The following is a 27,271-nucleotide window of genomic DNA, read 5'->3' on the forward strand; positions in this document are numbered from 1 at the left end:
GCTTTCAAATTGTTAGGATGTTTTATTTTTTGTGTAAACTTGCTCGCTGCAAATTTTATGCATTGAGAAAAAGTAACGAATAGGCGGAACAAATGACAGATTTACATTTAACCTCTACCTGAACTTTTGCCGTAAAGTAATAACTATTTTTTATGCTTAGAAGTAGACTACGATTGGGTTTCAAACGATTATGATGCGCAGGAAATCATGGATCAAATTCTCTAGCTGTAGCAATGCGACAGAAATAAAATTTCGTTTAATATTCGATAAATTATGTGATTATGAAATAACCAATTACAGAAAAGACGAATTTCGAATAATTTCAATATGAGGTATTCGTGACGTCGTTGCATTTTTAATAAGCTGCATTAAGATTAATAACTTCATCATCTTTAATCAGCTCATGCGGTTTTAGTTTAGTTATGCAAACTGACATTTTAATTAAATGTACATTGAACCTCTTATTTCACTATCATCTTCCCTCTAGAATTTGGTTTCATTTAACCCTTAAGTAGGCCATAGGAGTCGCCGTGGCCCTCTAGAGGTTTATACTGCTAATCATTTAACGCGTATCGATTTAACTATTTAAAGATTTACATAGACTTTGTGATATCTACATTTCCCATACTGTGAAACAACATTGGTTTCGGTTCATCGATTCGGTGAAAAATTAATATCCAATACACTTTACCTACCGGAAGTATATCAATAGACGCTTTTAATGACTGAGCTGTATGTAAAAGAAGCTCAACAACATTCTTATAAACAATAATTTCAAACGAAATTGCGACTATATTAATTCTAAAAATTTGTTGAATTATGACTGAAATTACTGTCACCCTCGAAAAATTTGAGAATTTTTAATTTTAAAAGGACGAGTACGATGGGAATAGGATCCATTGATCTAGGGAAATATTTACAATATTTTAAACATTTTAAACAATCGTCAAGTTAATTGAGTTGTTACATTTGGGAGTCCATTTTGAAAGCCCACTTGAAGGCTAAATTACAAAAGAACTCCACTATAGCTCTTTCGTCAGTATTTGTGGACACAACACCCACATACACGAGGATACGAGATGGAAAGGAAACGAAGAAAACTAGGAAACGAACAACAGGAATTAATCATCTTTACTTCCGGTAAATTTTTCGATGTATTTACATTTACGTGTATCTGTGTGTACAAGATCGTTAAAAACATTAAATGTTTATGCTCGCGTTACCATTATATATATATTCATGTATTTACATGTGTATTCGTGTGTACAAGATCGTTAAAAACATTAAATGTTTACAGGTCTATTTTTCGTATTGCCCAGCGCGCATCGTACATTTCACTCCTATTCATCTGTGCCTACATTTTGTCGTTCTCACTTTCACGTACACACTCATTCTGATTTATACTGTCTCTCTCTCTCTCTCCCTCTCTCTCTCTCTCTCTCTCTCTCTCTCACACACACACACACACACACACACACACACACACACACACACACATGCACGCATACTCATTCACTCTTCCCCAAAACACATTTTTAAATATTTTTCACATAACACCGCAGTTTATGTACAAGTAGAAAAGACCTAACAACAATATCGACTATCACACCTTACACACCATTTGTAAATGGCTGGTACTCACACGTACACGTAACCGCGTATCTAAAAGACACTCTAAACCGATCGACACGCCCAACTTTACACCGTGTTTTGCTTCGTCCTTTTTATTTGCTCCCCGGCGCAACAAGATTCCGCATGTACCCGGTTCAATAAAATCAAGATCGTGCAGATAAGAAAAACTCTCTTCGAGAAAAAATTGATTTCTTTTCTCTCTTTCTCTCTCTCTCTCTCTTCTTTTCGGTGATCAAGTATTTTTGCACACGCACTGGTTCGCAACGAAGGAAACGCCTCTGGCGATATTTCTCACATTTCAATGGAACTTTGTACACGCGAAGATTTCTTTTTACCGGTTGCGGAATACACGCGTGGCCGCGGGCGATTTGCAATGTCCGAGACGTTTAACTTCAGAAAGATGCCTCCACTTTCTGGAGAAACTATCGACTCAAACATTTCTGTGGTTTTAAGGAAGAACGCCGTACCGTCACATGTTTTCACTGTCGAGATATCACTAATTCTTTGCACCAATAATGTTTCCTTGCTGCATCATTCTTCTGAATTTATTTTCATGACTTAAATTTTAACTTAAATTTTTTGAAATTGTGACATCCGGCATTTTTCTTTGCAGCCACAGAAATTTAATTGCAGTTTCTTTCGCGTGAAGATGAAAAGAATATGAGTGTAACCAATACGTAATTTGGTTCTGAAATATATACGACGATCGATTCTGTACAGGGTGATCGGTGCAACCGAAAAAAAGGGGATCATTCTGTCTAAAAAGATAAGTCGAAAATATAAAATAACATTTGTTCATACGAAGCTTAGTTTGAGAGACAATCGACTTCGGAAATCCATCAAGTTTGCGCGATTAACATTCGTAAGTAGAACCGACAGGTTATGAACAGACGCATCAGACAATTCCCATTCAATGACACACCTTCCGCCAAACTTTCAAACCCGTTATTTTAACCATTATTTTCAAACTCTTTTTTAATGTAGAATCATCCCCGTTTCGCTTGTACCACCCATCACCCTGTAAAAATGTGTTTAACAAGTGATAAAATATTTATGTGCCCGCAAGTGTATTCTATGATGATAGAATATAAAGTCTCTGCTTGCACAAAAATTCGATAGAATGTGAGAATGTAACTCTCGAGCCGGTCCCCTAATCAGACGTACTTCTCATCATCGTCATTATACGCTCATGCACCACGTTTCTTCCGTTCTCTCTGGTATGTACAAACTAGAAAATACATAACGCAGCTACTCACGTTGTAAAGTAACCAATTTTACAGGAAATGTACAGAGGTGAACGGTGAACTCCTCACGCTTTACGTCCCCTAGGACTTAAGTGTACATGACGCCTGGTTCTACACTCGTTGGAAGGTGCCTTCGCGTCAATATAAAAAAAAAAAACAAAAAGCAAATTAACATGTCATGGAAGTGACACGACAATGATAGAGTTCTCTACGGTAAACAACGCTGAACTCGATGTGCGAAAAATGGACTCCTCAAAAAATTCTAAATTATTTTAAACGATTAGAGTTGCGCGTTGAAGGTTGGCGGAAACATCTTACGAAAGTACGTGAATGTAAATACATCGTAAAGGTTACAATTGAAAAAAAAAAAGAACGAGTCCGTTAGTGTTGTTAGTCGTACTTCTTCGCCGACGGGCATCGGGCGACTGAACCATGCGCGTAAAATATTTGTGGAAACGTGCGAAGGTGTTCGCCGCCTAAATTCCGACAGAAAAAGAAAGAAAAAGATTCTTCGAAAAACAAAAAACTAGACAACCTTCCATCGTGCAAAATATAAAAATTCTTGCGTCCTCAGAATGATTATGCTTACTAAGCGCAGACGTAAAATACATTTGGTCGTAAAACTGTACGCTTCTTGCCGGAGCGAGGACGTCTTTTTCATAGATCCTTGTCCTCCCGCGAGAAGGTCCTTAATCCTAATAAAAAGCTATCAACGATTCGTACAAATTGCGTTCACAGATTTTATGGCAACAAAAGTAACCATCATCTTTTTTCCTTTTTCTACGTCGTCAATCATATAAGTTTATTGTGTGAAACGCGCGCGAGTCTTATCGGTTATTTACCGTATAGTGAACAGAAAAAGAAAAAAATGAATTTGGACAATAGGGTCAATTAATAACGTACTAGTCGGAAAATTATTAAACAAATTATTGGTAAAAACTAAGCACAATCGTGCCTGTATTGTTTCACGTCGACATTCACCGCGTTCGGAAAATGACCGACGAATGTTCCCCCCTTTATTAGAAATAAAGTGATCACGGAGACAAGTTTCGTGTCGTTCTACCCCCCTCCCCCCACTCTTGTTTGCAACGTTGCCAGATTCAGTGTTCCTCTCTTAAATTCATGCGTTCATACATTTAAGAGTATATCAAAATAATTTAATTCGTGACTAGTCTTGCCTCTCGGTAACTTTATCTGACAGACACACGGATAAAATCTTCTTTTATTTTTCACAGCTTCGACAAGAGTCAGAATGTCTGGAGTACACAGATCGTCTGTCCCGCGCGCGAAAATTCATCTGTCACATATACGTTTACCTAGAAAAGCTATAACCAGTATTTATAAATTTCCCTCTCGTTAAATATCACATGCGTTCTAACCACGTTTCACGTTAGAACGCGCTCGGCACAAATAACGAAATTAAATGGAAATAGAGCCTGGCAACGTTGCCTGTACAACATGTTTGCGAAATACGTAACAGGGTCCTTATTTATCGGTATGGTTTCGCATTCACTCTCGAACGTACACTATATTTACAAGTCGCGCTAAATATATCTATTATGTATATACTATATTATCTTACTATTCTTAAGGCTAGTTTAGCTTGCTGCACACACGTGACATGGTCCATGTGACATTTGAAGACACTGGGTGGTCAGTCGCTGTCGGAGCCCACTGCATTAATTTTTTTTCTCTTTTTCGCTTGCTTTAAATTCACGATCTCCTCCTCCTGCATATGAAAGATTACAAGTTAGGATACGTGTATCGAACGGAACACGGGATAACAACCACTGAAGATGGGACACTTAAAAATATCTCTAGAATTAAATATGCAAAGAAAAAAGAAATACATAAAGTAAACATTTATATATCTCCAAGATATCTTTTTTAGCATTCACTTTTCAATCGTGCACAAATAATTGTCCTTGTCTCACACGTACGGACCACACCTCGGAAGAAATCTGCGCATTTTTTACCGTAGCCTTGCGATGCATTACTGGCAACGCCTCGTATCACCAGTGTAGTTAGATTTTGTCTTAGAATAGTTTACTTTTTTTTCCTAAATTAAATTTCTTCAAAAACTAAGAAAGAATACTGCGTTTTACGTATACTTTTGAATTTTAAGTGTTCTTTTTTTTTTTAGTAATTGATAAAATGTACGATGTTCCTTCGAATTTTCCATAATTACCTCGCTGCTGGATGTACTGCCGATATGGTACCGAGGAAGCGGCCTTTTCGAAGTAGACCTCTCCCTCGTATTAGCACCAGTTTTTCTGTGACCTCCTTTACCAGCGCCCCCGCCACCCCCGGCCGAAGCTGCTGCGTGTTTTCGTGCCGAACTCGTAGGCGGAGGTGGAGGAGGTTCGTTTTCCTCGTTCACTTCCGCTAGAGCAAACAAGTCTCCGTAACTTTTCCTTAAAGAATCGCTGCTAGCCGCTTGTGCTTGTTGCAGAGCTCTCTGCATCCCCTCGGAATGGTAGAGCTGCAGTTCCGTGGAGGACGTGCAATGTTGCCGTAATTGATCCAGATGGCCGAGAACTTGTTCGCCGGAAGGCGGACCGGGTTGTTGATTGTGTTTGCCACCCGATCGTTTCCGCTTGTTCGGACTAGTAGCTGGATAACGGGTGCTCAAAAGATTTGCGAGCAACTCGCCGAGTTTTTCCTCGTAATCACGACACCAGTACCGCAAAGCAGCCACAACGAACATGTCTCCATCGACATTTTGTCGTGTAAGCAATTGTCGCAGAAGTTCCAACGTTGGCCTAATTACAAAATTGTCCAGTTTAACTATACAGTAAATATGGTGAACGCGGTTCGATTTTCCATTTTTTTTTCTTTTTACAGTTAAATTACTCACTTTTCTTGTTTAAGCATAAACAATATCGATGTCAGTGCTTCCGCGTGATCGCGAAATTGTAATTTCGGTAAAACAGGCAGTACGTAATCGATCGGGAAATCATGGGCAAAAATTAGTTGCCAGAAACAATATTGTTCGAACGTTTCCCAATTCAAGCTAGCTGTTAACAGAGACGTGAACGACTCCTTTTTTAACATCTTCAAGTGTCCCTGCATGATTTGACAAACTAATTCTTGAAGCTGACAGGCATCAACTGTCGATACAACCAAATGCAAAAGTTGAACATTTCCTAGAGTCACATTCTGAAATTCCATGTATACATCAGGCACAAGATAACACAGCATGAATATGTTGTCTTCATGGCAGAGCTGAAATACCATACAATGTGTTTAAGTTACGTTCCTTTGTTTCTATAATGGTTTCGCTAATAAAAACTGAGATTGCATACCTTTAAATCTGACACTAAACACGCATCCAACTTCTTTTCCCGATGCGTGCAGAAGTCTTTATATACAGATGCTTTAACATCGTTTAGTACGTTGCTGAAACAGAAATCATCAGAGAAAAACGATAAAATGATATGCTAATGCTACTTGTTTCTACATTCATATAATCGAATGCCACTACCAACCTTGGTTCACCCTCCCGTTTTTCCTCTTCTTTGCCCCAGACCTTTAAAAAGTAAAGTAACAGGTACCCCGTTCTTGATTGAACAGTTTGCATTTCTGCAAGTACCCGGGCTAAAAGTTTCCGCCTATTGTCCTCTTCTTTACACAACTGAAATTGATTCCGAAACATAACAAACAACGGTGTACTTATGCTATCAGTCAAGGTTTCTTCATTCAAATTGTCCGTTGGGAATATTTGGGACGTAATTTGTGACGATAATATAGTTGATATGCAAGAAGCCAATGCTGGTATAGTTTCTGCATCGATTTCATCTTCCACCACCATTTGCACTATCCTTTCCATTGTTTGACACCTCACTTCATTGTCCGTTTCACTGTGCAAGCTCTCTACAGCCGTCCTTAACTCCTCTGGCTCTAAGATTAAGTTTAATTGAGATGTAATGTCTACTTTTTTCACCACACAATTCGCATTTTTTTGTTCGTTCTTCAATTTCACATTTGCCAAGGGGACGTCCTCTTCGTCCTCTTCTTCGACTATGTTCAGTATCCTATAACGAGAATTTGTATTTTTAGCAATTTAACGACTCTCATTACAATTTCGTTCTAAAATTAAATAACTTACCGCATTTCTTCCTCTTCGTCGCTGAACGCTGGTTCTGGATCTTGACTCACATGATTATTTTCGGCCGTTGTGTTTCCTGCATTTTCCATTGGAGCTCCTGGTGTAAGATCCTTACTAAGTTCCTCCATTTTACCTGAATATATCGGAACCTTATTTCCTGCTTAAAAAGATCATGCAAAAACCAAAGTTAGTAAGCATTTAAAGTGCTATAAGCTCGAAAAAACGGTGGATAATAATGTCTGTTAAAAGAAAAGTATACAAGATGAAATCTGAACTGTGTATCAAAACAATGGTTAAAATGGTAATGTATTAACCCATAAACTTTCATGTGAATGCTGATTTCTATACTTTCTTTCTATTCGATATGTACATCTAGTACCTATGTGTGATATTTACATTTACAAAAATATGTGCACTTACAGATGTTTACATATATGCGTGATATTAAATAATGCCTCGATAATGCAATGTCTACAATCATGTATCCTTGTGCAATAACGTGTTAGTATTTGTGCAGTATTTTATAATAATCTACCATAGAGTACACATGCAGAAATTTATAATAATTTTACCAGGATCCGTATTAGGTGGTAAGCAAAATTCTTTAAACGTTTCCCTTATTTTGCTTCTCAGTTCGCGATCTAACTTCGGACTATCGAATAGAGGATAGAGGCTCGGTAGAACACGTTTCTCCAAAATTTGTCTCAATGACGAGAAAATTCCGTTCCTCACTTTCTCTGTTAATGGTGGATAGAAATTTGGAATTATCTGTAAAAGAAAACATGTTCCAATTATTTCTTGTAAGATTAAATAACTGCTGTCCAAACAAAATTACTGAATATTCTTACCCTGCATAAAAAGTCCAATAACGTGGCAGTGACAGGCGGATGAGACCTCATAGAATTGTGCATAACAAGAATCGCAGGCTCAATGTTCATAATGTTATCTTTCTCTGGTTCAAAAAATAACCAATCATAAAATAAAGCCAATTTAGCATTGCTCGCGGCCACAGTTGATGTACAAGTGGTAAATAACCATCCTATTACTGCCCATCGCGGTATAATATCTGAACACAATAACTCATTTGTTGGATGAATGACACCAACAATAAAACGTATAAGATCACATCTTAATGATTGCGATTCAGGTGTGGCCAGGTACTGTCTTTGAAACCAATCTTGGTACCGTTTATGGTTACCAAAACGCACTTGACTTGTCAAGAATACCAACTTCCTTTCCATATCTGGTGTAAGCCTAGATTGCAAAAACCTCCTAGAAGTTCGAGTTTGTAAAAGTTGTAGAACACCGCTGAAATTTGGACAAAGAGTTTTTGGATTGAGAAGCATATCCTTCCAAAGCGCTTCGAACTCTGGTATCCTTGCCACATTTTGCAGTAACCGGACCAAATCCCTAGAAGTATAAAATATTATTTGACTTGTTGAAGACAGATGGTAACAGCTGTTAACCAATAAAACTTATTTACCTTCCAATAACTAAACAGTCCACCATACGTTCCCTTATCAGCGATACAGTAAAAGTAACTTCTTTCTGACGCAAACCAGACAGATGAGGTGCATTATGGTCTTCTATTAATCGCAAATAGGTGTACACTATGGATGCTACTAAAAAAGGAAACTTGTCTAACCAAGGTCTGTTCTCTTGAAATATGTCTAAAAGAGCATCGACTAAGTGCAAATTTCTTGGAGAAATATCACCGCCAGCCGCATGCCTCAACAAACTTAAACAAAGATTATCCACACTAGCTACACTGGTTCTTATCATTTCCCTCACAAGCCACAATAACTGGCTTCTCGTCACGTCATTTAATCGCAGGTATCTTTCAAGTACTAATTGATTAAGGTGTACTAAAACAATTGCGAGACCGTCTCGCGTAATTAAAGTCAAGTCTCTGTAACTTTTCACAGCACTTTGAGGATCCGTCAGAATAACCACTAACAACCCCAACGAAACTTCTTCGTGCGTTTTGTCTTTGCACACAGCGTTGTTTAGCGTATCGTGGGCTTCCTTTTCTGACAGTCCCGCAGTCAGGTTTTGGAGCACTGTGTAACATCTATCAAATTTCTGAAATAGAATGAAAGAACAGAGTTACGGAATGGTTTTCAACAACACTAAAAAATTACTTAGACATTTAGAAAGTCGAGTTAACAGTTCTAGGACACTAACTCTTAGGAAAGTGCACAATTAAACTCTGATAAAAAAAACTTCAAAGTGCCGTATTACAGACAGAAATATGTATCTCGTTAAAGATATATTAACGTGATCAAGTGGACAAAATATGTCCGCGTTACATCATAGTTATTAATATCGTGACAATTGTGTTACAGGCGTAACCGACACGTATTAATTTCATAATTATGTAAATTATTTGAATATTGCCGCTAAGACGCGTGGTTCGGCATGTGGCGCCGCGCGGTCAGCGACGTGCGCGACCGTCGCAACAATGGCGGAGCCCCTCGCACCCGATACGTATCCAGTGACTATTTCAAATATTTATGTTACCTCTTCCAAGTCGTCCTTATTCTCTATGCAACTCGTGCTGAGTAGCCGGGACGCGGGAGTTTTCGTTTGTTCCATTGTTGCTGGCTGGTCCGCGGCCGTCCCGTGAACGTTATTCCAGGCTCTATCGAGCCCTCAGCCCTCAGCCCTGTGCCCCTGGCCGCTTGTGCTCGCCTCCGTGCATCGTGATCGTCTCACTGCCTCCTCGTACTCTGTCTCTCTCCGTCCCCACTCTCTTCGTCTCTCGCGCGGTCTCTTCACTCTGTTTATTCCTTACCACGGACCTCCCCGACTCCCTGAACTGTTCCGATGCGATTGCGCATTGATACATGCGCCTCGTCGCTTCTCGGCCTCGCTTGTGACGTGTGGCTCCCCACCACTCGCAGCAATCACCGCGCGGACCAATCCGCGCACACCAACCCGTACACACTGACCGACATTGGTGGGGGTACCGTAGAAAAGTATGTGGTACTGCTTACAGGAACGTATTTATTAAGGGTGCGCACCGAGAGGACGGTCACCTCAAAGTGTCTGTGAACCTTCCGACCAGTATGCACACCGTGGCAAACCATACAAAAGGGTTCAGTCTCTTCCCGCGTTTAAACGGTTCTCTTTTCATATGTCATACGATCGTGTATCGATTCAATCTTTTTCCCCCCCGAGCATCGTGGACCTGCACATAAGCATAGTATATGTACACACATATGACCCACTAGCGAGCATTTTGATTTATCACATTAAACGAACGCGGATGTTTAGCAGTAATTAAACTCGCATAAATACACATCGCGCTCTCGGTGCCTATGGGATCATCGCGTGATTTGAAAGCATTGCAAATCGTACCGTATAACGGACAATGTTTGACGCATTATTTCTTTGTTGATTTCACGGAATGCAGAAATGTATGTATTCCAGCAAACTGTTGCACGCGTTTTTCTTTTCCAAAGGGAATCAAAATTTATAATAGAGCTACAGTCACGATGTTTTGTCGAAACGTTATTGTATTCAAGCGAAACGAACTCGATTACCACGATACGGTGCGGAACAGACAATATCTAATAACGAAAAGTATACTGTTCACTGACCACAAATGAGAATGGTACCACGAGGTCATCGGCATCTCGACTTCAAATTACATTGAACTTTATAAAAATAACTCGATCTGCGGGAAACGAAATAAATGATACGATCGTGTAATTCCGCTTTCGAAATGATGTTACACCATTTTCGTTGAGTAATGTGTATTCCGCGAGGCAAATGGAACACGGGAGTCTTCCGAGAAGAGTTACATCAAAGATTGTGAAAATTGTTAGCGCAAGGGCGCGTGAGCTCGTAGCTATATGTATAGATACGAACCTGTGGCGTGAAACTGCGCGTGCGCATATCGCGTACATACGAAGAGACCAGCCGACTAATCGTATTGCGTGCCCCGGCCATGCTTCCCGCTTTTCGTTTCCTCGTGTTGCTTCGTGAACCTCTTCACAATCTTTTCCGGATCCTGGTCATTTTGTGCTCGCGAACTTCACACGGCCGTACCGGGATATCCACGATTGTTGTACCTATACTCGCATCAAATACATTTCATGGTATACACGCAGTTGCATCGCAGCGATATGTTCGTGCACGTCAACCTAACCCCTAATAAGTGCAACAGCCACGGACCTGGCATTCCATTACGATGCATAAGGCTTTCCTTCAGGTATCCGTGATGCTACTCCGTCTTTTCCTTCCTCTTTCATGTTTAACATTAGGTTTACCGACCATTAAAAGTGACTGTTTTACATCACTTCATGAAAGTAACGAGAACATGTCTATCCAGATTTTTAGCCATTTTTAAAAAATAATATATACCCGAAGAAATACATTTGTTGAATTTATTACAATCTCAATAGTCGTAAATTGAAAATTACGCGTCAGTTTGACGCGTCCCTGGTGTTGAAAACTCACTGCGTAACCACAATTTCCCGTATCATTTCGAGTAAAGCACAAGTCGGGATTATCTATTCTGATTCGAAGTTTTATCGCAGAGGCGATACAATTCTCCTATCTGAACTTTATATACTTAATAAACGAATTTACCAAAAAGGTTATTGTTCGAAATTCATCGAGGTCAATGCGATTGTCAGAAAGTCGCTTTTATCCAAATTGCGTGCTTATTGAAATGGCTTTGTTCGATCGCGAATGATTATTAAACATGTGTTACTGTTACTGTACGTTTTCGTTTGGACGATAAAATAAGCCAGTAAAACGGAGGATTGGTGAACAATAGGGCGGCTAAATAACATATTATTACTCTCCTTATCTCTCTCGACGTCACCGTGAAAAGGAAGTGCGTTTACCAGTAATTTAAAAAAGTAACTCGAACCTGTGTCCGACGAAGGTGTAGCGAGAAGTGACCAGCCAGTAGACTCTACAATGCTTACCTTGTCTACAGTCTCGTAAACGTCAATGAACGCATGCGCAGAGAAGAGACTCGTGAATAGTCTCATCAGGATCGTATATGACGGAAACACTAAAGAGGGGATTGAGCGTGTCCGAAAAACATTTGTAAATATCACTTTTCTTTTTTCGATTTGGGTCATGTGTCATTCACGACAAATCCCTTACACACAATACATACATCTCCTTCAGAGATAACAACACTAATCAATTAAACGTTTCAACAGAACGAAGAATATAATTCCGGAACAGTTTTATTGATTTTTTATTGCATTGCGGAAACTTGTTTATTTACTGATTGTATTCGTTAAATTTACTTTCCGCGAACGGTACACGATTTATGCGGTTATTGAAGGGACTTCAATTATCCTTTTCACTTCCATGCGCTGATCTATCGCGCCGGTGACTCAACTCAGTTGTGTATTATAATCTCATTGTCAGAATATACAGTACATGCGAACTATTATGCGTTGGAAGGCAGTGTGTAACATCACTGGCCAAAAATTAGAGCCACGTATAATTTTCTAAATTTTCGCGGCAGAATTGAAAGGCCAGATTTAATAATGTACTTACATATTAATTAATATACGTACATATACAGGGTGTCCCACATACCGTGGACAACCGATTAGGGGGTAATTCTACACGCCAAAGTGAGTCGAAAAGGAACAATCACATTTTTTGTTCGTCGCCTCGTTTTCGAGAAAAACGAGTTTAAAGATCCGTCGAATTCGTGTGCTTTAGTTTAGTGTATATGTATATGCAAGAAGTAGAGTCGGTAGGTCATGACCAGACACATCAGCCGATTCCTATCTACATAATAGCACGCGTATTCACCCTGTATATTAAGTAGATACATATTAATAAAATGTGTTCCCCCTCTTAGCTTTTGTTACAATATGCACCCTTTATGAATTGTTTTATCGTATCTAGAATTTTTTAAAAATCACTTATTGTGGTGACAAGTGATATACGAGGGTTTTGAATAAACTGCGAACGTTTCCAACGGGATTAATTAAATTAATTAGGCCTTTCAGACCATTTCAGGCCTTTCGAGTTTACTAGAAATATTAAAGACGTCGAAAATTGTGAGTGACCTGAATTTTTTGTGACCAGGGACTGTAATATGGAGTTTGGGATTCGATGGTCGAAATTAACGAGCGTATGGGATAGTTTCATTTTTATTGGGTAATTAATCAGATACAGAAACCAGTATGCGATAAACAATTCGAGAGAATATCTTCTCAAACAAATAACAGCATGTACATTTGAATTTACACTTAATGAGCTCTCGGTGATCTACGGATAACCGTGTCTCGAGCACCTGGCGCATAGCCAATGCGGTTGCGGAAAAACGTGTTATCGCGAACATCTCTCATTAAAACAGACATTGTATTCCTTTAAGTCTCGTTTTGTACAAAACCACTTTCGGATATTTTCAGCGTAATTACATTTGATGAGTTCATACGAACCTAGGAGAAATATTTATTGTGGAGGCAGCGGCGGACCGTTAATTTTGGGGCCCTGGGCTAACACTGTTTGGGAGCGTACCCAATTAACCAAAATTAACTCAAATACCAAGTACCATTTTTGTATCATTTTTGAACGCTAAGGGGGCCCTGGGCTGCAGCCATAGTTGCCAGATCAAGACTTGTTCCCCCACTCTAATTTCCCCTTCTAACGCGCTATTCCCCATGCTTCTGCCGCGGCCCGGTCACGTGACGCGTTCCGTCTCTTTCATAATGTCACGTGACCAACCCGGTACTCACAGAGAGAGGGTAACTTTTTCCCCTCGATTCGTGCTCCCTCCCCTCATCTGTGCTGTGTTGAGGTACATCCGAGCTATTATTCTAGTTAATGAAAGGATGCTTTTATTTTTATTAAAGAAAATTCTTAGTTTCATTGAATTTATGCTTTAGAGATTCCATCAAGACAGAAACATTTTTCTTGCATAAAAATTAGAAGTTCCAGTTAACAAGTTAACAGTTCAATTCTTGTATATACATACTAGATATGTATATTCAAGAAAGAAAGTTCCAGCAAACATGTTACAACAACATGTTTCTATTGATTTTTAAATGTTAGCAGTAACGCCGGTAGTTGAAGCGGACCCGATAATGTATTGACTAGGATATCAATTCGATAGAATAATTCATTCGGGTATTGATATGGTAATATCACGCATAATAACAAGTTATACATGGTAGTGTATAGAACATCGAGGTTTCGGATTCAATGCATGTAGTATATTGTGGTTAAAAAGCGTTCATTAATATGTATGACAACTAAACTGAGACTATTGGATTCGTGTATTACGTATTTTCGGACTTTACAATTTTCAATCGTACATATATATGAATAAAGTTGGTACTAGTAATATTCAAAATGGTCCAATAATTAAATATACATAACAATTCAACAACTTAGGCAAGTATATATATATATACTTCTATGTAATCCTTAGAAGTTCTACATGTATAAGATACATGACTTATTTATAAATAATGTATGTTTCAGGTTTTCTACAAAGAAGTGCTCAGTTTTAATAGCATATTGGTGGAGTCATAAATGCATAATATTAGAAACTCTTGTATAATAACTACATTTGAATTTATAATTTTCTTTTAATGACGATAGGTATACTGTGGTTAGAAATTGCATATTTGAAAAATTTATAGCTCATGATTGTATATTAATTCATGCATAGTCGTCTTCATATTGGGATAGTATAATTTATACTAAACTTGAAGTAACTTATTTTTTCGCGTGTGAGTGTGTGTGTGTGTGTGTGTGTTGTGACGTTGCAAATGTTGCGACATCACAGTGTATACATATATATTAAGGAATTTTTACTTGTCGTTGTTTTGTTTTATTATTTGGTAAAGTTTTGAACAATTCTTAAGTACTGGACTACGTTTATGCAGGATATGCATAAAATATGATTGTGTTCAGAAAGTGCAGAAAGTTAAGAAGTGCAAATCGTTTTCAAGAACATTGTAATTCGTTGTATTCAATATAGAAGGATTATCTTCAAATTATTTAATCTTATAATATATGTCTTTAAAAACGTTATTGGCAAGTTTGGCAGTATTGTTTTTTTTTCGTTTTTTTGTTAAATCGAAACATCTTATATTTGTAAATATTTTAGCAATTCATACAACGAGCAAATTTTGTCAAAATTACAATTCATAACTTTGAAATATTTGTACTGATTAACTTACTGACAATTGCAATCTTGTTATTCGTGATTTCTCAGAAACGTCTTGAAATATAATCGCGTTCATAATACTTGGACTTAGCTATTAACTATTACGTTTGGTTCGACATGAGAAAACTTCAACAAAAAATATAAAGAGATGCGGAGACTCTGTCGTGCATTCTCGATTGTTTCTTTTTTTTTTTAACATTATTCAACAATAACTTAAGTATAAAAGGTAAACAGTATATAGTTCTGCTAATGTAACAACATCGGTCGTAAATGATCAGAGTTTTTCTGTGATGTTAAATGTGTATGAATTAAATGCATGTCATTGGTATCAAAACACACTATGATTTTCCTTTTTTAAATCTCTGCCGTGCTTGAGCTTTGCTGTACTTTGGATGTTTCTCTTTCTCACCGTTCATTTCGGCATTTACATCATCCACCTGTTCTTTATCTTCACCAAACAGATCTATTGGTGGTTCTAACAATGATTTTCTTTGACACTTTACAAAATAACGGAATCCCTTTGCAACACCGAATCCCAACATTGCTATAGACATTGTTAACGAGGCCATCAATAGGGGATGCTGCATTCAACAAAAAATTAAACCATTATTTTAAAATGTTTGCATACTTTTCATTGAATTATCTAAATAATATACGTACTGTTAATGAAGGTTTATTTGTAAAAACATAGTCAGCAATTACAACTATTACACCAAGTATGATACCGACGCCAGCTCCAAGCCAAGGTATCTGTTGATCGGCTATAAAATAATTCGATATTAGATTATCATAACAAACATCATCAATCTTATTGTTTTCTTGAAAAAACAATACCTCTTTTATCTTTTATCAACAACATCGATACTTTATTCATTGCTTCTAAAATTGTTGGTTCATTTGGTTGAAGAGATAAAGCTATATTATACGATTGCAGTGCTTCGCTGAAGCGAAACGTTTGTGATTCCACTTCAGCTTTCCTAAAATAACCCTGCGAAAAGATTACATAGTACGGTTTAATAAAATGTTATACATACATGTGGAAATAATTACCATCAAAATGACATTCTTACTAATTTTACAGAAAGAAGTTAACGTAACTGTATATAGTTACCTTGGTCCAATCAGGTTTCAGTTGAATTGTCATCAAAGCATCTTCCATTGCAAAATGATATTGTTGCATTTTTAGAAAGGCATACGATCGATTACTGTATACAGAATAAGTTTGAGGATCAAATTCAATTGCCTGCGTGTAATGGAATATAGCCTCTGCGTACTTTTGTTTTTTAACGCATGCGTTTCCAAGCTCTTTGAGGCTTTGAGCCTTCAATAAAAATATTTAAACATTATGAAATAAACGCAGTCTACCTGCATTGAACTATTTTTAGTTTAAATTCAAATAGTACAGTCATTTACTGTACACATTAAGCCATACCATCGTATGGCATTACATCGTTAATAGTTTTTTCGTTGTTCGCAATGAACACAAATGTTATGTATCATAAACATTCTTTATTTCAATCATAAAATTACGTTCGTAGAAAAAGCTACGAAAAGTTCCACAAGAAACGTAGAGATCCTTACCTGTAGTTCCCGTTTGTTTGACATATTGCGTGTCGAGTATAGGTTAAAAAACGACTTATGAATTATTATCTAATATACCCGTTATCATTGTCCTTCGAACACCTCCGAAGTAACCTTCTATCTTTCAAAAATAGTCAACAATGAAAAGCAGCCGAAACACCTGCCATGTCTTTCCACCGGTCAGTGCATGCGCAGCGAACATTGACACGCGATACTGCACTGCGCAATTGCGCATAGTCTTGCATCGTCAAACGTGCAGCGCCGAAACAAAAGAAAAAGGACAAGAACCATCATGTTCATCTTAATTAAATTTATCTATATAGAAAAATAGATGAACGCCAATTATTTTTTATTCTTAAGAATAAACAACATCGAAGACGTTGTCGTTGCAAATTTTGTACACTTTTTCTAAATTGCATCGAATTGAAACAGTGACTTACAAAATGCAAATGTATACTTTCTTCTTTAATAGGATTATGTATTTTTCTTTGCGTAACTTAACATTTTGATTGTTTGAGTACATTCGCCAATTTTGAAAATTCAACTTTATAACTTTCGAGATATTTTTAAGTATCTAATATAGATAAAAATCTTTTAGTTTTGTTACATGGTCACAGGAGGGAGACCAGGGCTGTATGACCTATATAAATCGATTTTGTAACCAAAAATTCTAAAAAAAATCACAGTCGTGTGTTCTGTTAGGTAGAATGTCCATGAATTTTTTCATAATTTTTTGTTTAGTAGAACAGAGAAAATAGAGCATAAGGGGTGGCCAGATGAGGGGAGGGAGCACGAATTGAGGGGAAAAAGTTACCCTCTCTCTGCCAGTGCCAGAGTATGTATGACAGACACGAGACGCGTCACGTGACCGGGCCGCGGCGGAAGCGTGGGGAATAACGCGGTGGAGGGGGAAGTTAGAGTGGGGGGACAAGTCTTGATCTGGCAACACCGCCTGCAACTACCCTTGTGATAGGGGCACCAACATGAAACTTGTCACAGAGGGTTTTCTTTGAGAGCCCTACCGATTGGTGTGACCAAAAAATCGATTTGGTTTGGGGGCTATACCTTGTATTTTCATTAATATCTCAAAAACCAATACAGACCCGACATTGAAATTTTATATTCAGGATCCCCCCCCCCCTGCATATATCCAAGCCAGATATGGATTCTAACGTGCAAGTTGTCTCAATTAAATGGAAAAGGTACTTACGCTTTCACGCTTCGCTGTAATTGCAACTTCAATGCATCACTGAAATTGTGAAATTGTCATACCAATTCTTCGTACATATTTTCTATCTTCCGCGACGTTGCCTCTGCAGTTTTTTATCACGAAGTCAAGGTTTAAATACTTAAGAAATTTTAATTATATTCAAATGCAAATATCTTGAGATTGGTCGGAATAATATACTCATTAATAGACTGTGGATTTTATGCATTTATGACAAAACTGAATTGATGTACTGCAAAAGGGTAAGAGTATTCTGTACTGCAGAATTCGAAATTATTGTTGCATTGTTTTAAGTTTAATAAAATTATTAAGAGAAGACATCGTATGTTCCCTATTTCCAGTTATCGACACAGAAGATTTTTCATAAAGATTCGCATCAAGTTGAATTTGTTTCTTTATGAACATCGGAATAAAAATAGAGTATTATTTAAAAATATATCGATGACCTTGAGAAAAATTTCTTTCCACCGTTACACAGACCATTTACAACAGTGTGACATTTTCTGAAAAGTATTTTCGTACAATAGGAAATAAGTCGGCGACCCAATTAGAATTTTCATACGTATGGATATCCAGCAAATAATTCTCGAACTGACGGTCGTCCATGAAAGAGAGGGCGCTTGAATTTTTAGGTCAGCGAGGCAGTCGATTCGCGTCACGAAACTTCGCAGGGTTTATTCTTATATTTCGCAAAGAGGATTTCCTCTCTGTCCGCGGCGACATGCTCGTAAAGTGTACATACGTGCACTGCCACGTGTCAGTTTCGAATCGATCGATCGAAAAGCTTACACAAGTCGCTCGATTTATATAATCTACGGCGTGGATTCTGGAGATTCTACGGAGGATACGTTCCGCGCGCTGCGCGGTGGAGAAAGTGAAGATGGACACGGAAGAATAAAGACCAAGGTTGCATCATCATTTTAATGTCTGAAATTCTCCATTTCATACAAATTAAGTGGGGGCGTTATAATACAAACTTAAAATATATACATCGATATTTCGTGAAACTTCTCAAATAGCTATGCAACTCATCCATCAATCCGTAATCTATAGATCTCTTTCCGTTATTATTGATTTGCGTTCTTACTTATGTTTTTTTTTGTATGCATTTTTTTCGCTCGAACCTACTTCGTAGTATACTGTGCAACGAAACTGGCAAGTCGTTCGAATAAATATTGTTTATTTGTTTTTTTTTTTTGTTCCTTTCAACGATCCGCCGCCGGAACTTGCCGATCGCCGGGCCGATTTTATTTTTATTCCGGTGGAAGCGTTCGCGACATGGAGGATCGGACGCCGGGGCTCGTTCGCGTTTTCGTGTTTTTTCGGCTTGATCGGTTCTCGTTCGTGTCGACGAGGACTGAATCGTTCGTTTCGAATCGTTTTCTTTTTCGTTCGTCGGTAACATTTTTTTTTTTCTTTTTCCCGGCGAGGTATACCGCTGCTCGATACCGTTCGTCGACGAAACGACAGGCACTGGTTGCGAGTGTCGAAGTTACATGATCCTGGCCGATCATTATTTACATTGATCGCTTGAGCGACGATCATCATCATCGTCGTCGTCGTCATCGTCGTAGTCGTCGTCTTCGTCATATCAGTCCACGGCAAAAACTCCGAAGCCTACTTTCTTCCCCTCCCCTCTGCTATTACACAGAAAATAAAATATATGTTACGCGCGCGCGCGCGCGCGAACGCATGGTTCACACGTTCAGGATACGTGTCGCGTTTCGACGCACACGGGATCGAGATGGTTAAATGTCTCCGGTGGACATTAATGTCGTTGGTTCACGCCGAAGTCCCGCGAATCATTTACTCTTCCCATGGATGGCTGAACTGCCGGGGGATCTCTTCGCGTCTGACAAAGAACGAATTTCCGTATCGCCGGAAGCAACGAGAGAGAGAGAGAGAGACGGGAGGGAGGGTGCATTCGGCGACCGGGCTACTCGTTTCTCGGACGTGACGCGCGAAAAGGGGCCGGCAGCTTTAGCGGACAGATTACAGATTACGAATCCTTATGATTATTGGAGGACAAATGGCAAAAGCGTTCGCGATTCTCGCCGAACCTGGTGTACTCGTTATTGCCCAAGTGGGACGGAAGTCACGGATGATTTGGCACTCCTTGTTTCGTCTCCTAACGACGCCTATCTCGCTCGCCCGTGCGTTCCACTTCCTCTAATTTCCTCTCTCTGTGTGTGTATGCGTGTGTGTCTATGCGCTGTGTTTCTTTTCCCGTGTCGATCGTACAACGTCCGACCTTAGAAAATCGTACGACCTAAGAATTTGCTACGCGGTCGCGTTAACCCATTTGCATCATGTACGCTCAATGTTCCTGGTCACTATTCGTCAGCTAAAAAATAGAAATGGAGGACGTTGTTGGAGATGAAAGTAGTAATTCAGACTTTTTCTTATAATGCTGAAATATGAAGTTCTTTTACTTGTAGTCATTTTTGTACCTAAATGTAATAAAAAAAAAAAGTTTGGTGATAAAGGCCTTCTTTTCATATTTCCGTATGATGCAAATGGGTTAAAAACGTTTTAGAAGAGTTTTAGAAAGCAACGGGACGACGCGTTCTAAAACTGCAACTTCCCTCTCTTTTCTTTCTTTGTTTCCGTTTCGTCGTGTAAAAGTATGAACGCGATCGATCGGGGGGTCGACAACGGGCCGAACGCACGCACAGCAGAGATCGAAAAGAGAACGGAGAACGTCGAAAAGAACGCTCGCGAAGAAACTGATTTTCCGCGCGGTTTCGCGGCTCGATCCGATCCTCCATCGTCGTGCGCGCGCGCGCGCGCGTGTTGCGTGCTCAGGTTTTTTTACCTCTTCTTCCCCTCCCCGCCCCGCCCCCTTTTTTCGTTTTCGTTTTCCTTATGCACAACCCGCGTCAGTATCGTTACTGTAAATTGTTACGTGTAAATTGATTTCTTCGTGACCACGCTTAAAATACATTTTATACATACTCCGTTCTACACTCTCGCATATAGTCGTCGCCATACAATCGTCGTCTTAACAAATGGTCAAGCAGTAGTCGGTCGTCGAAACAAGAAAACGCAATTGTACCTCGTATATCCGTAAGTCGTTGGTCGTGAGAATGCTTCCTCCCTTTTCCCCCGTTCGCCTAACTCCTCCTCCATCCTTCTATCGCGCTTGCGTTCACTCCGAAAAGGAAAGAAAAACTTGCCGAATTCTTTCATCCAAAATTTTCGTCCGATTCTTTGTCTTCGCTCGATACTTTCACTTTGTGTGTGTGCTTGTTTGTTTATGTCTGTGTGTTTTAAACCACGCTCGCAATTCCTATCATTCTTGTCTTATAGTTCTCTCTCTCTTTCTCTTGCACATACCGTTCTTCTCTCTGCCTCGCTTTTTTTCAGACTCTCTCATTCTCTCTCTCTCTCTCTCTCTCTCTCTTTCTCTCTCTCTCTCCCTCTATCAATGTAAAACACAAACACGCAGGGAGACGGCCGGAAGCACGCGTGAAACAGAATCGTAGGAGGAAGTTGTTCGCGCAACAGCGTGTCTCGGTTCTCTCCGCAGTGTCGCCAGATTGAGACTTGTTCTCCCGCACTACCTTACCCTTTCCACGACGCCATTCCCCCACTCTCCGGCGGCAAGCATCCCCACTTTTCCGCCGCGGACCGGTCACGTAACGTGAACGCGCGCACCCAATTCGCGTTGCGACTGCGTATGCGTCGTGACCAATCCGGTAACTGCAGAGAGAGAGGGTAACTGTATTCCCCTCGATTTCCCCTGTCTGGCGACACTGTCACTCTGTGCACATCGCATCGGTAACAACGAACCGGGCCACTCGCCGCAAGAAAAGGGATCTCTCACTCCCTTTCTGCTCTCTCTCTATTCGATACACCGAATTCGTTGTTTTCCTTTTTTTTTTCCCGCGTGCGTGCATCCTCGCGAATGCAATACTAGGCACAATTCGACCCTCCCCCCCTCTTCTCGATCCGAGAGATCGCTTTTCTCCGTATACAACATCGATATGCAGCACGATCTACTTTGGGGAATGTCCGAGTATTCGAGAACACGAAAGGACCCGCGGACACTTTCGCACGTTCAATCGTCTTGATAGCAGTCAGAGACCCGTCGGCATCGCTGTCGAAAATATTTCGATGGAACGCGTTCGTTTACCGAGGATATGTCGAAAGAAACGAATTGCAGTAGAACCTCGCTGGTTGCACGGCGCCGGAAAATTTCGTGTAAAAATCGAGGATACGCAACCGAGGAGGTGGCCGAGCATAGTGATTCGTACGATCTTCTTTTGTTTCTACTTAGTCACCCCAGTATCCACCACGGGTTCCAGAATCTTGAACATCTCGGGCCGGCTAGTGTGCAATGAACGAGGATCTCGTGCAACAAACGAGGTTGCAACCAGAGTTACCAGCGCCTGATCAAGACTCGTCTCCTTACTTTCCCCTTCTACCGCGCTATTCCCCCACGCTTCCGCCATGGGCCGGTCACGTGACGCGTCGCATATCTGTCGCTCATGCGCCACAACGTCACGTGACTAATCCGGTACTGGTAGAGAGGGGGTAATTTTACTCCCCTGATCTGAGGACTCTGGAGGAACGTCATGCGTTCCATCGTGCAGACAGTCGTCGCTGGTGTTGCTAGTGTCGCTAGGGAACATATTTAGCAGCAGAAGGGGAAGCATTTTGAGGGAAATACAAGCCCGTCTGGCAACTCTGGCTGCAACTAGCGAGGTTCTACTGTAGTCGAAGACCTGTCGTACGATCGGTAGACTACGAATGGACCAATGGACAATCGCGAGAATAATTTTCTACGTTCACCGAGGATGACAGTTTCGAACAATGAACGAAACGTTCTGAGAGCAACACGGATTCGTCCGACAAAGATGGTAGATCGACGTATCGAACATTAATAAGCGCCCACGCAAGAAACGGTCGCGTTCATGCTATCTAGACGTTTGTACTGTTTGGATAGAACACCTACTTGCGTTATCCGAATGATATGATTGCACGAACATATGTTCCCTTCGCTCACGTAGTACAAACGTTGTTTAAGCAATCTAGATAACAGGATGTATTCGATTCGCTGTTTCTACGCACGTGGGCTTCCACGGAAATGTCGACCAAGGAAAAGGAGATGTGTTCTCGGCGATGCCTGTGACACGGCACACTGAATTGTTGACGGAATCACGTTTCGGCAGTGTCGCCAGATTAAGACTTGTGCCCCACTCTACCTTACCCCTTCTGCGACGCCATTCACCGGGAGCAAACATCCCCGCTTCGTCTCTGCCGCGCATGTGCCACAATGTCACGTGACTAATCCGGTAATGACAGGGAGAGGGTACTCTCCCCCAATTTCCCCGCTCTGGCGACACTGGCATGGGAAACAACGTTGTCAGATGTATTCCCCTCGAAATGCTCCCCCCTCCCCTCCCTCTATGCAGATGCACGCTCGGATCAAGGATCATTCCCCGGGACGATTGATCGCGCGCGATCACCTACCGCGAATACCCGATCTCCGATCGATTACGAACCGCAACATTGCACGTCCCAGTCTAAAATTCGAGAATAACGTAATCGAAAGATTAACATACACAATAACATTAATAATATTCATAATAATATAATTATAGCAATAGTAATAATAGTAATAATTATATAATAATTGACGGAAGAAGAGACGGGGGGAAAGAAACGGGAAGCGGAGAGAATGGAATCAACAAGAGAAAAGGGGGAGAAATAATTAATAGCTCCATTCGTTTCCCCCCGTGTGCTTCACGGTGTTCCGAAGACAGAGAGCGAGGGAGACGCGCGTGTCTCTCCTGTTTGCTATCGTCGGCAAAATCATCAATGTCTCCACCGTCGTCGATAGTGTCCCTCTCGCAGTTCGCGTCGCGCTCTCCATTCTCACCAACAATATTTAAATTCCACTCTCTTATCCGCATTCTTTGTTCTCCGTATATACCTTTTCTCTTCGATCAATGAATATAATAGATATCTATATATTTATGTATATCTATATACACATATATATGTATATATATATGCATAGGTAATCATTGCAAATACAACTATGTAATGAATATTCGAACCTTTGTCAGTGGTAGCAATGCAGTCGTCGTCAATAAGAAAAGAGTCACGGGTCACATTATAAACTCACATACATATACGCTCCTCCCTCTTTAGGGGACTAACCCAAACGTTCTATGTATTCGCGCGCATACGTGTATGTAGATACGTGTGTCGGATGTGCGTGTGTGAATGTACCATTTTCATCCCGCTGGTTCGCCGCGTACACGAACAGAAGTGAAAGAAGGGAAAAGAGGGTAAACAACGTAATCTGTTATGGTACTATACCGTCGTTCGTCCCCTGTTTCTCCTCTCCAGCAGAGTCGCCAGATCAAGACTTGTCTCCCCACTCTACCTTCCCCTTCTACAACGCGCTATCCTCTCCACGCTTCCGCCACAGGCCGGTCACGTGACGCGCTTCGTCTCTGTCGCGCATGCGCCACAAGACGGAGGCAGAGAGAGAGGGTAACCATTTTCCCCTCGATTCAATTCCCCTGATCTGGCGACTCTTCCAGAAGGAATTCATTCGAGATCGTAAACCTCGCAAGACAACGTCGTCTTCGGCCAATACGTGGTCTCCGAGGGGGACACGAACTCGTCGCACACGTTTTCAATATCGGTTCAGTCGTTCGGGCACGCAAGGCGCCGCATAAACGCTCCGGAGAGCGTGAACCGTTTCCCATGTTCACGAGGTCAGTCGCGTAATCAGAGTCGGAAGGCAATCTAGGCGTCGGTGGTCCTTGTCCAACGAACGAGCCCCCGTTGCCTCGAGTACGCAACCGGTCCCTTTTTTTCCTTTCTTTTCAACTACGTTTGGCCAGGCGAGAGTTCTCCTCCCTTGACATGGGCTATCGAAATCATGTTTCCCCGTTCTCTTAGCTCGCTGCTCGGTTTTCCTCGCCACATTTTCGTCTCCGCTTCGGACCGAATCCGATCGAGCGTTCCACGACGACACAGAAGACGAAGAGGTCGCGATCTCTTCGAGTGAATCGTCATCGGCGACAGGCTGGTCGCTCATGGCGACAAAAAGAAAAAACGTTCTGTATCACCTCCCATCTGGTCATCGTGGAAGCCGCGCGACCCACTCGAGCATAGTTAGAACCCACTTGACGCCACATGTGCACGCAGACGTCCAAGGATACTCGTGAACTCCCCAGCTACGAGCGGCGAGAACCGTACGGGCGTACCTACTGTACAATCCCGTACTGTATGACGTACCGTCGGAATCGATAAGTGTTTCGCGCACAGAAAGAAATCACAAAGAAACGTTGAACGTCTCTCCGTCCGTTCGCGAGTTCTACGATCGATACGCGGCAAAAGGTCGGCTCGCCGGACAAAGGGATCGTAATTAACTAAACGTCGCAGCCGTTATTCTCTATTGATATTTAAAGTACTCTCCTCTAAACCTCGCCTGGCCAATTGGCGCTCCGAGAGTCGATGACGTAGAATCGGCTACCCCCACTATCGCGCTCCGGCCTTACTTGCCTTACGGCGAGTTTGTATTCCCCTCTCGCGCTGGACGGGCGACAGGAGCGCGGTAGTGGGGGTAGCCGATTCTACGTCACCGACTCTCCGAGTACCAATTGCCCAGGGGCGTGGTCTAAACGATTCGAATCCCCCGGATCCTGACGTTTCGTACGATCGAAGGCAACGACACGATCTCGTTAGATCGATCTCGCCGTTGACTTCGCAAAAGCCGACGCAGTGTCGCCAGATCAAGACTTGTTCCCCCACTCTAATTTCCCCTGTTACGTGCTATTCCCTACGCTTCCGTACTGGCAGGGAGAGGCTAACTTTTTCCCCTCGATTCGTGCTCCCTCCCCTCATCTGGCGACACTCCCGCCAGACGTACCCGCTTCGGTCGGCGTGCCGAAAGAAAGAAAATGGTAACGAAGATGGTGTAACTTTTCCGTCGAACGAAACCTATGCGCAACCTACGTATGTATTACGAAGTTCCTAGCATCACAGTCACAAAATATAGTACTACGCGATAAACGGACGTCTGCGCCGTTCTCCCGGTAACCCGCTCGCCGATAAGGCCCCGCGAGATTAACGGGGAAGAAAAACTGATAGCAACAATACTGGCAACAATTTCCGGTCACCCGGTACATACGCGTCCGTTTCCATCGTCGTGCTCGTTTTCCCACGACGCGCGACGGTCTAACTAGTTGCAACGTGAAACGCGTCTGGCGCGGCGTATTGGTTCGACAAGCATTATCAATTCGCGTCCGTTCCTCGTAATGTCAGCAAGCCTGAAGGCGAATTTAGACTTTTCGCTTTGGATGTACTTTTGATCAATCGCGTTTCTTCCGATTATTACGTTTGTTTCATACAACGAGACTGCTTAAACGAATTAATGCAACAAGAAAAATCTAAAAAGCAATTCCACAGATTTTAAAGAAACACGTGCCTAATACGAGGAGAACCCTCCCTATGCGGAAATCAGTTCTCCAGAGCCGAAATATCTCAGAAGATTCTTTTGTCACGCAGTCGTTGCAGCAGGCGAGCGTCGCCCGAACAGCAACGAGGCAGATCTGCGAATTATTTTCCGTCGCTGATAGAACCGCGACTTGTGTTCGATGTTTCCGGTTGCAACAGCCATGCGCTCTAAAGCTTTGTAGCACAGAGCTGATTAATTACCTACTTAATGCACTTCGTTCGAATTGGCACGGTGCGGTGTGTCGCGTATTTGAGTCGTTCCGTTGATCTCGTTCAGCTAACTGTCTCCGGGAATTTCGCGCAAAACTGAAATGCCTCGCGTCAGACGTGCAGAACGTGTTTCGCCATCTTTCCGAGCCGATGAATGACAACCGGAAGTCAGATAACCTCCAAACTCCGTTTCGCACACACACAGAAAATTAGACTAATCTTATGCGATCGAGGATAATTCGATTAAAAAAAGCTGCAGGGAGCTCGAAGGCCTTCATCCACTTTCGTTTTACACTTCAATTCCACGTGTTTCGCCATCTTACCGAGCCGATGGATGACAACCGGAAGTCAGATAACCTCCAAACTCCGTTTCGCACGCACAGAGAAAATTAGACTAATCTTATGCGATCAAGGATAATTCGATTAAAAAAAGCTGCAGGGAGCTCGAAGGCCTTCATCCATTTTCGTTTTACACTTCAATTCCACGTGTTTCGCTCCTAACCTCCTTTTCGAGCACGTCGACCGCCGAACAATCGCCCTGAAGAATTCCACAGAATCGAAGCAGAATGAAAGCTCATAATAAAAATTGGTTCTTGACACCGAATGAAGTTCGGCGCGAGCAA

General features: G+C 41.3%; 3 protein-coding genes across 4 annotated transcripts in view; all 3 read right to left on the minus strand.

Annotated features, from left to right (window-relative positions):
• The window catches only part of LOC143354002 (uncharacterized), a 156,135-nt gene extending 129,155 nt beyond the window's left edge, over window positions 1–26,980 (minus strand). Inside the window, exon 1 of the mRNA XM_076787658.1 lies at window positions 22,423–26,980. Within this exon, the coding sequence (XP_076643773.1) occupies window positions 24,685–25,017 (333 nt within the window). The 5' untranslated portion in view covers window positions 25,018–26,980 and the 3' untranslated portion in view covers window positions 22,423–24,684. The remainder of the gene's footprint in view (window positions 1–22,422) is intronic.
• On the minus strand, window positions 4,467–11,452 carry Ints3 (integrator complex subunit 3). Of its 2 annotated transcripts, none has more exons than XM_076787604.1 (12): window positions 10,858–11,452; window positions 10,587–10,663; window positions 9,505–10,174; window positions 8,468–9,066; window positions 7,833–8,394; window positions 7,557–7,752; window positions 6,985–7,117; window positions 6,365–6,910; window positions 6,182–6,275; window positions 5,734–6,101; window positions 5,065–5,638; window positions 4,467–4,605 (listed from the first exon to the last, which is right to left on the minus strand). In XM_076787604.1, the coding sequence occupies exons 3-12, from the start codon at window positions 9,577–9,579 to the stop codon at window positions 4,531–4,533; spliced, it is 3,222 nt and encodes a 1,073-aa protein (XP_076643719.1). In that variant the 5' UTR covers window positions 9,580–10,174; window positions 10,587–10,663; window positions 10,858–11,452; the 3' UTR covers window positions 4,467–4,530. The 2 variants fall into 2 exon arrangements, with proteins under 2 accessions (XP_076643719.1, XP_076643718.1); XM_076787603.1 differs by having other exon boundaries at window positions 6,985–7,144.
• On the minus strand, window positions 14,233–17,010 carry LOC143353954 (uncharacterized). Its single transcript, XM_076787571.1, has 5 exons — window positions 16,730–17,010; window positions 16,260–16,469; window positions 15,983–16,136; window positions 15,809–15,909; window positions 14,233–15,729 (listed from the first exon to the last, which is right to left on the minus strand). The coding sequence occupies exons 1-5, from the start codon at window positions 16,751–16,753 to the stop codon at window positions 15,487–15,489; spliced, it is 732 nt and encodes a 243-aa protein (XP_076643686.1). The 5' UTR covers window positions 16,754–17,010; the 3' UTR covers window positions 14,233–15,486.
• Window positions 26,981–27,271: the final 291 nt, after the last annotated feature.

Source organism: Halictus rubicundus, chromosome 5 (genome assembly GCF_050948215.1).
Source record: "Halictus rubicundus isolate RS-2024b chromosome 5, iyHalRubi1_principal, whole genome shotgun sequence".
Classification (NCBI taxonomy): domain Eukaryota; kingdom Metazoa; phylum Arthropoda; class Insecta; order Hymenoptera; family Halictidae; genus Halictus; species Halictus rubicundus.

What these genes read in the sequence shown, in the direction of transcription:
- Ints3 (XM_076787603.1), bottom strand. Translation starts at nt 9,579, where the DNA reads ATGGAACAAACGAAAACTCCCGCGTCCCGGCTACTCAGCACGAGTTGC. An exon ending in ATAAGGACGACTTGGAAGAG is followed by an intron (nt 9,067 to 9,504) that starts GTAACATAAATA and finishes ATTCTATTTCAG; the next exon opens with AAATTTGATAGATGTTACAC. An exon ending in ACCACCTAATACGGATCCTG is followed by an intron (nt 7,145 to 7,556) that starts GTAAAATTATTA and finishes GATCTTTTTAAG; the next exon opens with CAGGAAATAAGGTTCCGATA.
- LOC143353954 (XM_076787571.1), bottom strand. Translation starts at nt 16,753, where the DNA reads ATGTCAAACAAACGGGAACTACAG. An exon ending in CAAACAAACGGGAACTACAG is followed by an intron (nt 16,470 to 16,729) that starts GTAAGGATCTCT and finishes TTTTTATTGAAG; the next exon opens with GCTCAAAGCCTCAAAGAGCT. An exon ending in GTTGATAAAAGATAAAAGAG is followed by an intron (nt 15,910 to 15,982) that starts GTATTGTTTTTT and finishes ATTATTTTATAG; the next exon opens with CCGATCAACAGATACCTTGG.